The 12,768-nt window shown below is 30.5% G+C and overlaps 2 protein-coding genes across 2 annotated transcripts in view; one reads left to right on the forward strand and one right to left on the reverse strand.

Moving 5' to 3' along the window:
* The window catches only part of LOC119679600, a 10,198-nt gene extending 2,014 nt beyond the window's left edge, over positions 1-8,184 (reverse strand). Inside the window, exon 1 of the mRNA XM_038092055.1 lies at positions 8,115-8,184. Coding sequence (XP_037947983.1) covers positions 8,115-8,184 — 70 coding nt within the window. The remainder of the gene's footprint in view (positions 1-8,114) is intronic.
* Positions 8,185-8,302: 118 nt separating this feature from the next.
* On the forward strand, positions 8,303-12,553 carry LOC119673074 (polycomb group protein Pc-like). The gene is made up of 2 exons (XM_038084293.1): positions 8,303-8,475; positions 11,270-12,553. The coding sequence occupies exons 1-2, from the start codon at positions 8,413-8,415 to the stop codon at positions 12,344-12,346; spliced, it is 1,140 nt and encodes a 379-aa protein (XP_037940221.1). The 5' UTR covers positions 8,303-8,412; the 3' UTR covers positions 12,347-12,553.
* Positions 12,554-12,768: the final 215 nt, after the last annotated feature.

Here is a 12,768-nt window from a genome sequence, read left to right on the forward strand (position 1 = left end):
AATAATAAAAAAAAGATAATTTTAAAATTAATAAAATAATTAAATACAAGAAATAATTCCAAGACCACTGTTGATGGGTATTTGACAATACTCGAAATAGCTGTAGGGTCAGCCAAAAATTCAATTAATTAAAATAATATAAATAGAATTTTTGTTGTTGTAGTTCGCTACTACTCGAAACCTCTCTACCAAATATGTTAGTTTCTATTGAATAAAATAGTGACTTCCGTTATTTACAACTTATATTAAATAATAAAATAAAATTTGGTTAAGTCCTGGTAGGTGGTAGCCATTTTTTAAAGAAAATTATCTTAAAATCAATAAAAAAAAATAAAAAAAATTATAATATTCAAAATTACTATAAAGAGTATTACCTTAAAATTAATAAAATATTAAAAAATATTAATTTAAAAAATAACTATGAAGTGGATGTCTTAAAAAGCTGCGTGAAATATATTAAATCCTGACAAGTGGTAAATATATTTCAGAGTATTATCTTAAAATTAACAAAAAATAAAAAAAAAATAATCTAAAAAATAACTATAAAGTGGGATTTGAAAATTTGCAGATTCTATGTTAATAGAATCAGTTTATAGTTTATATTCTTGATAGAAAACACATATATACAAAGACTTAGTTTTATAGGTCATTAAAAAATAAAAGGGATCTTTTATATTTATTTTAACAGTACTAACAGGAAAATCTTACATCTTTTCGACAAAGTCAATGATAATAACACCATATGCATTCCAAGAAATAGAAACTGATTAAGTCAGAATTGGAATAAAATTTCTCGAAAAAACCTGTCATTTTCGAAATTTGGAAAATTGTTTTATATATTTTCGAAATAGTCAATGATAATAGCACCAAATGTGTTCTAAAACAATTTCAGCCATGACTTTATACTTCATTGTCGAAATTTTCTTCTATAATGCTTCATAACTATCGCAATCTTCCTATATTCGGTTATCTTTTATCATCAATTTAGACATTTAGACATTCTATCCGCGTAAATTTTACAATTTCTGAATTTGTTTTGCAATGAATTTGTATAACATTTTGTTTGCATATTAAAATTTTTGCCGGAGAAATATTCAGAATCATGCCTATTGCTTTCGGGGATCTAACTTTCACAAAAAATATTTTTAAGTGGTAAAAATAATCAAACTTCGCTGTGCTAGAAATTGCACAAAGCCAAGCTCTGCGAAAACTTTTCAAGGTACCATGGTATATTAAGATGAATGATATAGTCAGGAACCTCAAGATTGCTCCGAACAAAAAATACGTAAAGGATAGAGTCCTGAAATTATTTATGAAAAGTGACAGGCTTACCAACATCGCGTTATCGAATCTCGGAATGGTTGCAGGCTCCTCGGGGAGATATACAGATCTGCGGTCAATTATTGCTTAGTCTGATGAAGTGATAAACAATAATCCAGTCAAGGCGGAGAGAGGGATTATGAAGAAACCTCGCACTTCATAAAGAGTGCTCAAGTGCATTGACTCAACTAACCTCAACGTTATATTGTATTATATATAATTTTAAGAATTGAATACATTTTATCAAAATTATTTTATTTTATTTCTACATTTTTATTAAGCTGAGATCTTTATTACATGAAAATTAAAATTATTCTAAGGATCAAAAATATTCAATTAACTTAAATTTATATTGAAAATCCCGCTAAATATATATGGCGGCCGTTGCTTCATAAATTAACTGACATTACAAAAATCAAGTAAAGCTGCCAAAATGTTTACTCTAAAATTAAAACAACAAAAATATACAACACAACTGCCGGGCACTACTACAATAACAATTGCAATTAAAATACACGCTCCCGGCAAAAATGAGGCCGTAAGGACTGTTAAATTAACATTGATGACGAAATAAGCTACCACTTCTCTCCTAGCTGTTAAGAGAATAGGGAGCTTTCATATTTACATGTGTGTTTGTGTGTGTTCGTGAGGGGTTTGAATCAGTGGAAAGCTTTAAATGCTTCAAACTCTTTTATGCATTGGTTTCCTTCTGTGGCAGCAGCCACTATGTGAGTGGAATGAAATTAAATTTTCCTCAGAAATTAGGTTATTACTGAATGTATACCAAGTGCAACGTAAGCCCAACACAGCGCGGATAGTACGTGTGGTGTTCGATACGCAACAACAACGTTTAGTTATGCTTGTCGTACGTAACGTTGGCGTAACGTTGGCCAATACTCGACATTTTTGGGGTAAACGTGATGTTGTTTATTTGCATCAGTAAATTTTTTATTCTGCCTTTGCCTTTGCCTTCCCATGGGTCTCATGTACTCCTACTGAATTATTGAAACGGTTTGCCGTTTTCGGTTTGCCTTCTGCTTGATGTCATATGCTGTGATATTTTACTTTACGCATATCATAAATAATTCATCTTTTATATTATTGACACATATTTAGTGGGTTTCGAGCCTTTAGGGCTTATCGATGGGTTCATAAGTTTTTCTATTCCCGTTAATATGGTATGTGAATGCTAACATTTTTAATTTTTTTTTTTCACTTTTTGCATTGTCAATAAACTATTAAGAGCAGTCAGGATACTTGTTTTTGTGAATACATAAATATGTGTAAAATATTATTTACATTATTTTTTTTTATTTAATTTAAAATAACAACGTCTGTATGTCTTTATATGGATTTGACATTCAATGGTAAATTTTATTTTCACTTGGCATTTTACTGACTTCAGGACGAGTGGGAATTTGAGTGCAGACAGAGTCCTACAAAAAGGGTTAAAACTAAAAATCTATAATCTCATTTAGTAATTATTTTATGTTGCATATATACAGGGTGCTGCTAAACTAACATTTCAAATATTAAAGTACTTAGTTGATCATTATAGACGTGTGTCATTCTTTACTACATCCAGTACCCTCCAACAGCTGAAGATGTGTTCGCCTTCTATTACGTTTTTCAACAGCCTCAATCTAGTACCCTCCACCAGCCAACCCGATTGGTACCGCGCTGTCGCCAGTTAACAATACCGAGTGCCTTTAAATTATTTGTCACCTGACCACCTTCCACTGAAGATGTGTTCGCCTTCTATTACGTTTTTCAACAGCCTCAATCTAGTACCCTCCACCAGCCAACCCGATCGGTAGCTCGCTGTCGGTTGTTGATTGTACCGAATGCCTTTAAATTATTTGTCACCTGACCACCTTCCACTGAAGATGTGTTCACCTTCTATTACATTTTTCAACAGCCTCAATCTGTTGAACTCAACTTATTTACTTACTTAGTTGGTCTGTACAGACATGAGTCATCTTTGGCAGGGTTTTGTAGCTTCTGTCAGCCAACCCAATTCGTAACTTACTGTCCTTAGTTAGTACTACTAAATGCCTTCAAATCATTCGTCACCTGACTACCTTCTACTGAAGGTATGGACGTCGTTCTCACTGAACCAAACACCTTTGTTCTAGGTGCTGAATCCATCACATTTCCAACCGGAGTACTTCCTTCCATTTGTACGACATGCCAAGACAGCGAAGCCGCTGAATCTTTATACATTTAACTATCAGTGTCATATTATAGCTCGTAAAGTTCATCCTTTCATCTAATTCGTTATACGTTGTCAACGCATAAGGAACCATAATAAATCTTACGAAAGATTTTTTTCTTGGATGCTCTTAGTTTCTTCTCATGGTTTTTATTCAAGCTCCTGCACCCTACAGCAAGACATTCATGATAAGAAACTTTTAGAGCGTGATTTTTAATTGTCGAATCAGAGCTTTATTTCTCAATTCCCTACGTAGTCAGTAGTAACTTCTGTTGGCAAGAGTGATTCTTTGTGAAGTCTCAAAGCTGATGTCATTTTTGACTTTTACAAACTTCAAACTTATACTTATCAACAATGACATTTGTTTCTTGAAGGAAAGCATTTTGTTTTGTCCTCATTTACCACAAGATTCATTAGCATTGCTTATTTTTAAGAATTTCCTGGTAAAAGTCTCACTGACGGCACAGATATTTAGCCAAATAATATCAATATCGTCGGCATATATCAAATATTGTGCCAGTACGGTTTAAATCTGCTGCTCGGACTATCGTTCCCAACATTAGATTAAACAAAATACAAGACAAATAATCACCCTATCAAAAACAGTTTATCTAAATAGCTTTAGTTATATAGGTTAGGTTGTAACAGCCAATTAGAACATTGTGCAACCGTATTATCCGAATAAGTGGACTTTCTAAAAATATATCTTAAAAGGTTTTTTTTTATAAAAAGTTGATTTAAAGGAAAATATTGCTTTCAGAGAGAAAAAATGGATTTTAGATAAAGATATCTTAACCAGGCGAAAATACTTATATATTCCCATAAAAAAAATTGTCAAACTTTGAAATATTTGTTATATGTTTTATATGTAAAATGTATAAATCAACTTAATAAATCAACTTATGCCAATGTAAACGACCAAATCTTAATTTTATTAACATAAGTTGTTTTAGTTGCAGTGGAAACATAATATTAAGTAACTATATGTAAACTATAGTCTTAACTAACTATAGGCATACCCTTTTTCCCAACACCTCTGCTAAGAAATATTATTTACAAGCATAAATTAAATTTCCTGTGGTGTGATTTTTTTTACAACTGTACAATAAAAATCCCAGTTTCTGTGACGTGTTTGCTATTCTTTACTATTGTGGAAAGAGTTCAAGAGTACTTCAACTTGCCCCACTCCCCCATAATTGCTCTACTGTTTTACTTCGCACCCGTTCCTTTCGGTCTTTAACTAAATGCTGAAATGTATTTTTTTTATATTCGTAATCTAATCATTTTCCCGTAATTGCGATTGAGTGTTCGGTTCAGTTCAGTGTGAATGTATTCACTTGTGTATATTTATATATATATATACATATATATAAATATATATAACGGCATTTTAGAATTGTGTTAGTTATTATGATTGCGTTAGCTGTAAAAGTTCCAATTAATTTTTGTTTTGTTTTTTTTGTTTTTCTTTTGTAGAATTTTACACTTTTGTTTTGTACTTCACCCGATGTGTCAGGGATTTTCCTGTGGGCGGAAGTATGTAATTTGTCGCCTCACCTAATCACGTGTGCTTCATTAACAGTTACAAGTGCTTTTCTGTGTGTGAAGTGTCATACCCTTTAGCACATAATTAAGAGCTATTCATGTGTGATATCTGAGTGTGAATGTACAAAGGAATCTATTTTAAGGATATAAAAATATTATTTATTTCGATATGAAATATATTGGTTCAAAATTATTTTAAAATATAACTGTAAATATAGTCATATAAGTATTTTATCTATCAATCTACTAAGCTTGTTTTTTTTTAATTAAAAAGAACAATGCTTTTATTGATATTAAATTATTATAAATATTATTAAAAATATTATTATTAAATATTATCAAATATTATTGATAAAAAAAATAAATAATTATATATAAGAAGACTTAATTCATACTACTAAAACTCCTATCCCCACTCATACACTTCTATCTTCAGGTTGTTTTTCTTTTATTTTGGAGGTTATATTAACCTCTAATAATAACTTGTACAAGTAATAATCTGAAGACGCCAGAACTTGAGAATAAAGTGAGACGGTAATATATCACATACAAAAAGTAAAAGTTTTGGTGGGTTAACAGACTTGTATAAGGTCTTGCATTATCTTTGATGAGGTGGTATAGCATCTTTGAGAAGATGTATAGCATCTTCTTTTGAACAATTAAGGCATTTTTTGTTTAAACAAATAAATTAATTTGTTCGGTTTTTAACAGTAAAGTTTAAGAGAAATGGCGGTAAAAACAATAACCGCCAAATCCACGCAATAACAGTAGATTTTTAAATCTACCAAACAACAACACAAAATAAACCTTTAAAGTGCTTTCAACTGATTCATCTTTTTTACTTCATGATCTCCTGTATTTATGATTGTTGTAGGAAATATATATTTCACCTCTTTATCTTTTACTCAAATAGTACTATATTAGATTATCGATGGCGGGACTTCTCGATCACCGTTGTTTCAAAGTAAACAATGTCAATCCAAGTTCACCTTTTGGGGCGTAAGCTCCATGTTATTCATTACTATAATTGTAATTCGGTATAAACCGGATTTTTTACTTAAAATCCGTATGAAAACGGATTTCAGTAGGCAGCTTTTTAAGCAAATGCTTCTGTCGAACTATATGTCAATATAATTTAATTTTTGAGATATCGGACATTATAGTTAGAAATTTTGACATGACAAATACATTAATACATTGACATTAATCGTATTTTGTATAATAAATGTAAAAACTACAAACTGAACCGGTACGAACCGGTAGCTGAAGAATCAAGCAAATGGAATATGACTTAGAAGGAATGCTCCTCAGAACTTTAAAATTTATAAAAATGTTCGTCAACTTCTAGCACCTAAGCAATACAAGCACCAAAAACAATATATTATTTTATTTTTTATAATATAATTAAATAAGATGTATGTTTTAACCGTTAACTATTTGCTGGTAGTTTTTTGTTTTATTTTGCTTTTCACAAATTAAGTTGTGTTAGTATAAACACTTAATTAGCATAATGTTACTAATTGACCCTCGTTAATTTTGAAGTGTGAACATATTATTATATCAAAAATTTTTTAAATAATATATGGCACATATTTAACGAGACACAGAAGCTTAAGATTGATAAGACTAAAACTTAAAGCGTAAGAAATAAAATTTAAGAGAAACATATATAAGCTAAACTTATCTCATCGAGATTTCAAATAGTGAAAATCATTAAATCAAAGTATATACATAGAAGTGACTGATCACAAATAATAAGTGTTTTCAGCGGCTTTGAAATACAATAAAACAATAAGTTTCTTGCTAAAGTCTCTTATTGATATATTAGCATCAATTTGTCAAATATTATGTTTTTACAATTAAATCACAAAATTGCCTAAAATCACAAAATTTCTTTTTACAACATAATTAATAATATTTAAAAACGTTTATGCGTAAGCCTGTTAGCAACTATTTATTTAAATAATTAACACGCTTATATATGTTTGCACAATATACTTTTTAATCGTACTTTCTTCATTTATTCTTAAAAATTTTTTGTATATGTTTAATCTATAAAAAAGTTATAATCTATACATTTTAAATTAAAAAATTTATTTATCTTAAATTTATTTAAATAATATAATTATTTAGCAAGCTTAAATATGTTTGCACATATATGTGTCATTTTGATATTATTATTTTTTAATCACACAATAATTTTTTTCAGTGTATTGCACTAGTTTCATACACATATGTGCGTACGTGCGTATTAACACATTCCCAATTGTACAATAAATTTTATAAAAATCATTATATATCAAATATAAACAATGGGCAATAAATAATAAATTTCTTTTTATAATGTACTAAAAATTAATTTATATGTCATATTCTAAGCTAAATTAAGCAACAAAATTTAAAGCTTTTCTTATGTGTCAAGACTTGGCAGCACTTTTTTCCAATTCATTTAATTAGATGCGGCGAAATGTTTGGTGTGATAATTATTCAAGAATATTCTTGAATGCAAATGTGTTCTACATAAATCTAGATATATAAAATTATATTCAAATATAAAAGCAATCATTAATAAATAGTTTGTGTATGTTGTTTATATAATTACGTACACACAAATTATTATTTTAATACTTATACGAAGCGAATTGAAGGCATAAGAAATGCAACCCTATGAATAAACGAAAAGGCAAAGCGAATTCATTCCAAAAAACACCGGACGCGAGAGTAGCAGCGGAATTGTGTTATGAATAAATTTAATAAAATTCAGTAATAAAATAAAATTGTAAACAAATAATTTTGTAAAAAAACACAATTATATTTGTTTAATATTGAATGTGATATAAATGTTATACAAAAAATTGTATATTTGAGTTAAGCATTTGTTTCTTAAAAATTATACGCAAAATTTTTACTGATTTTCTTTCGGTGAAAAGCATAAAAGTGCGTGTACAAGTGTGAGCGAGTCGGAATGTATTTGAAAAGGCATATGTAAAAAGGAGTCAAGCATAAAATTGAAGGACGTTTTGTATATTTTTCTCACATTCTTCGTTTTTGTTTTCTTCTTTGGGTTTTTCCACATCAGTTTCTTGTGCGTTTTCAAAGAAATGCATTTTGTTTTTTTGTGAATCAAGTAATCACAAAATTTAATTGTAAATAAACAATATTTTAAAGTTGTAAACAACATAAAATAAATTTTTAATAATAAATCTTTATTTGTGAACTAAAAAATCAATGAAATTGCTCAAACTAATAATAATAAGTGTCATTACAAAGTAAATTGTTGTCAAATATTTTTCTAAGTAAAATTTCTGGCAAATTATCTTAAACTGGATAACGTAATGGGAAGCTCGGATGACAGGGTCTACGCCGCCGAGCGAATAATACAAAAACGCGTTAGAAAGGTAAATTAATGTATATATATTCGAAATATATATTGTATATATATTTGAAGGTGATAAAAAAAATCCTTTAATTGCTTATATCAAATTCAAGGTGATAATGTATATCCTTCAACAACGCAATTTTCAAAAAATAAAAAAAACGAAAAACAACTTATTTTTATCACACCAGCTGCTAACAGCTGCCTCGTGCTGGATGTATTTAACGTCATCTGCTATTGCAGCAATTTCTTCTGGGACGCTGTAATTAATGCAATTATTGAATTCTCATTCAGCTGCCCTCACAGACATCCCAACACACGTATAAAACACTTCAATTGGTTGTCCTTTTGTGCCATAGTTTCTTTCCAATTGAACGCACTCGAATTTGAACATTTGTGGTTTCGTATTGTTGTTGTTGGATTTCAATTATCCTTTGTTTTATCCCTTGATGACTTTTTTTCCTTTTTTGTTTTTGATGTTTTTTTTCGTTTTGTATTTTATTCAATTTGTATTTTTTTTTTTGTTTTGTTTACAATATTTTTGATGAATTAAGAATAGACAGTTAGAACGCGCCAAATATTTTACTCAATGGTGAATTAGTGAAAGAGAAACATTCCTGGGGCGCAAGATGTTTATAAAGGGTTAATGATTATTCACAATTAAATATATATGTTAGGTTACATACCTTAAGTCTATATAGATTATAATATTCACTATTTGAACAACAGGATTTCGTAGTGTTTTTATATATATATATTTTTTTAATAAAACAATAGTTGTTTTTTAAAGAAATCTTTATTTGAATGCAGTGGGCTTCCTTAAAATTATACATTCATGCCTCTAGGCATCAGCACAAATTTTGTATCAAAAAGCCGATTTAACCCTTCATTGCCTTTAAGAATTCATACAATTCGCTTGTAAATGAATTTCTCAAATAAGAAATTTCTAGAACATAGTTTGCTATATATACAAAACATATTGGCTGTAACAAGTTTCCTTCGTAATTAAGGTTAGTTGATCAAATCTCTGGTAAGCGCTACAACAATATCTTTAAAAGTTCGATAATGCTAGGTTAAACCAATTAGCGAGCTAGCTAGGTATGTCAGTGTCCAGGACAAATAGAAAGCAACAACATCTGGGGTAACTTAAGACAAGACAAGGACAAATAGAAAGCAATAACATATGGGGTAACTTAAGACAAGACGTTCTCTCGGATATTGGTAAACCACTTGAAACGGCCAAGCTAGCAATTAAAAAAAAATATCTGAGCTTAAATAAACACACTTGGGTAGATAAATGCTCCTGTCAAATCTCATAATTGATATTATCTGAATTGGATAAAAACACACCAGTTAGCTGCTTCAACTAAATCGTAACATGCTCTGCGCTATGGTACCGGTGCTGACAGGTCACTGTGCACTAGGGAGACATGCTATTAGGCTGGCTTTGCGGATGAGTAGGAAACTACTTCTCATGTGCCAATGTCTACCGTTGACTAGGAGGAGATTTAAAATCTTTGGTGATCGTTTCCTTATCGACCTTATTGTCATTCTAGGAAGTTGGTGAAGTGTGTAGGCTTGTTAGGGTAGTTTACTTTCGCTTAAATGTAGAATCGTGGGTTTTAGCGTGACAATGCTACGTCCGGTCTGCGTATGAATCATGCTGCTGTAGTATCAGCATCTGCCCGTCTAGAATCCGTCTGTACGTAGTATCACAACGTATCCTTTCTTAAGCTTAAGTGAATTTTAAAAACAAACCACCATTCCAAACTAAATTGCTCTCCCTCATATGCGTGTGTACTATAAGCGCTCTTCGCTTCTTATATCTCAATATATTCTCCCAATATTTTGAATCATTTACGGAACTTTTTGATAAAATGAATCACAAATATTTATTATAATCTATAAGATTATATTATATATATCTAATAAGATATGTCTGGAATATTCTAAAGTGGTTCAAGGATTGCCTTTTTCTTTCAAAATATTTAAATCTATTCCCATCAAACAGAAGTACTTTATCTATTATCTCTCTTTTGAAGTATATAAATTTTTAGTTTATTTAGGATTTCAGTAGAATATGACAACAGAATTGTATAACTGATTCTGTAGTTGTAGCCCAGGCATGTGGCTTTCAGTTTTGGACTCTAAACAGCAAGTATGAGAGATCTTTATTCGTCTCTATAGGTGAGTAGCTTCTGGATGTAGATCTCATTCCATCTAGAACCTGGAATTAACATGCAGTAATCCAATCATAATTTTTTCTAAAAGTTTTTGGCACAATATTAGTTATATCAATTCCAAAAAAATATGATATATTAATAGCTTGATGAAACTGACTAGTTTTATAACTATTGAGAAATACGCCATCGCTTGATCGTCTGAAAAGACAAGTGTCCCCGAGACACACAGACTCGTCTAGTTCTAAAATCTTATCGTTACCTTTGGCAATAAAGTATATATACTTATATATGTATAAAAACAATTATTCAATAGTTCGAAACAGATTCTATAATTGCGAACTATAATTTATTTAACACAGAGTAGCAGTAATGGATAATAATAATATTCATAAGGTTTATATATTATATATAGAGAAGCAATTGAACAGATGTCTTCGGACATCTGATAATAATTCCAACGATTGATAATATCATAATGTTAATATCATTTTCGGAATCTATTTTTACTCTACTATCTCTTAATATCCGATTCTATGCATTGAATAATTTCAATCTATAACGCATTTCTTTTTATTTTTATTATTTATTACATATTCATATGTCTAGAAATACTAATAATTACCTTTCTTTCAGGGCGTTGTGGAGTATAGGGTCAAATGGAAGGGTTGGAATCAACGTTATAATACTTGGGAGCCTGAAGTAAATATACTCGATCGGCGCCTAATTGAAATATACGAACAAAGCAATAAATCATCAAATACTCCCTCTAAACGTGGTCCCAAAAAGAAGGAAAAAGAACGTGATCCAGAACCGGAATCTGAAGAAGATGAATACACATTTACCAATGATGATGCGGAACTCATACAACCAACTACATCAGCAGCAGCTACAAGCGCTACAGGCGCAACAAATCATCATCATCATCACCACCATCATCATCATCATCACCATGATAAAGAAAAAGATAAGGAAAAGAAACGAGATCATCACCATCATCATCACTTAAAATCCGAACGTAGCTCAGGACGTCGTTCAGAATCACCACATACGCATGCAGAAACAAAACGACAAAAAGAGCATAGCAATTCCTCGAATTTAGCTTTTATATCTGAAGCCGATACAAATTCTTCTAGCTCAGATGATCAACCTTTAAATCAAAAAGAAATAGCTATAGGTACCAAACGTAAAGCAGAAGTGCTCAAGGAATCAGGTAAAATTGGTGTTACTATAAAAACATCACCTGATGGTCCACCAGCTGTAAAGCATCATTGCTCAGTTGATTCTGCAACGCCAATATCTACACCATTAAAAGCAGAAACTGAACCATTATCACCTGAAACGCCCGCTTCTCGACCGGAACAGGCAACACCATCTGAAAAAACACAACAATATAATGCACAAGATGATGATGATTCATCATCACAAGCTGATAGTCAACCGGAACAGCAAAACATCAATCAAAAAGGTGATAATCTTGGTGAACTTTCATTATCACCACATCATCAGTCACAGCAATTACCATTAATGCCGCTCTCACCAAAAGCTCTACCACCACGTTTTTGGTTACCAACAAAATGTAACATATCCGATAAGGTGGTCATTACAGATGTAACAGTTAATTTGGAAACAGTTACCATCAGAGAATGTAAAACTGAGCGCGGGTTTTTTCGTGAACGTGAGATGAAATCAAGTAGTGATTCTGTGGCATAAATGATCGATAGAAATCGATTGTGACAAGTAAGAGACTTAGGAAAGTAAAGCAGGACTTTTTCCATATGAATACGTATTTATTTTAAATTAATTATATGTTATATATGTTTTTTTTGTTAGTGTATGCGACAAAGTGTTGAATTCTGTATATTTGCTTGAAGTTAGTTTATGTTGTAACAACCAATAAGAAAAGTATTTGTGAGTGAATTAATTCTGTTCACTTCATATGTTTGACTGCTTTCAAGTGCATATAATAAACATTGGACAAAGTATCTGTATACAATCAATGTTTATTTTAATATTTTAAAATTTATCTTATATTCATATGTACGTATATAACACTTAATATAAGTTTACTGATATGTTTTATATTTCCTTGAAAGCATTTTTGCATTTTACCAATAATTTTCTTCTTTCGGAGC

The sequence above is a fragment of the Teleopsis dalmanni genome, chromosome 1 (assembly GCF_002237135.1).
Source record: "Teleopsis dalmanni isolate 2A chromosome 1, ASM223713v2, whole genome shotgun sequence".
NCBI lineage: Eukaryota > Metazoa > Arthropoda > Insecta > Diptera > Diopsidae > Teleopsis > Teleopsis dalmanni.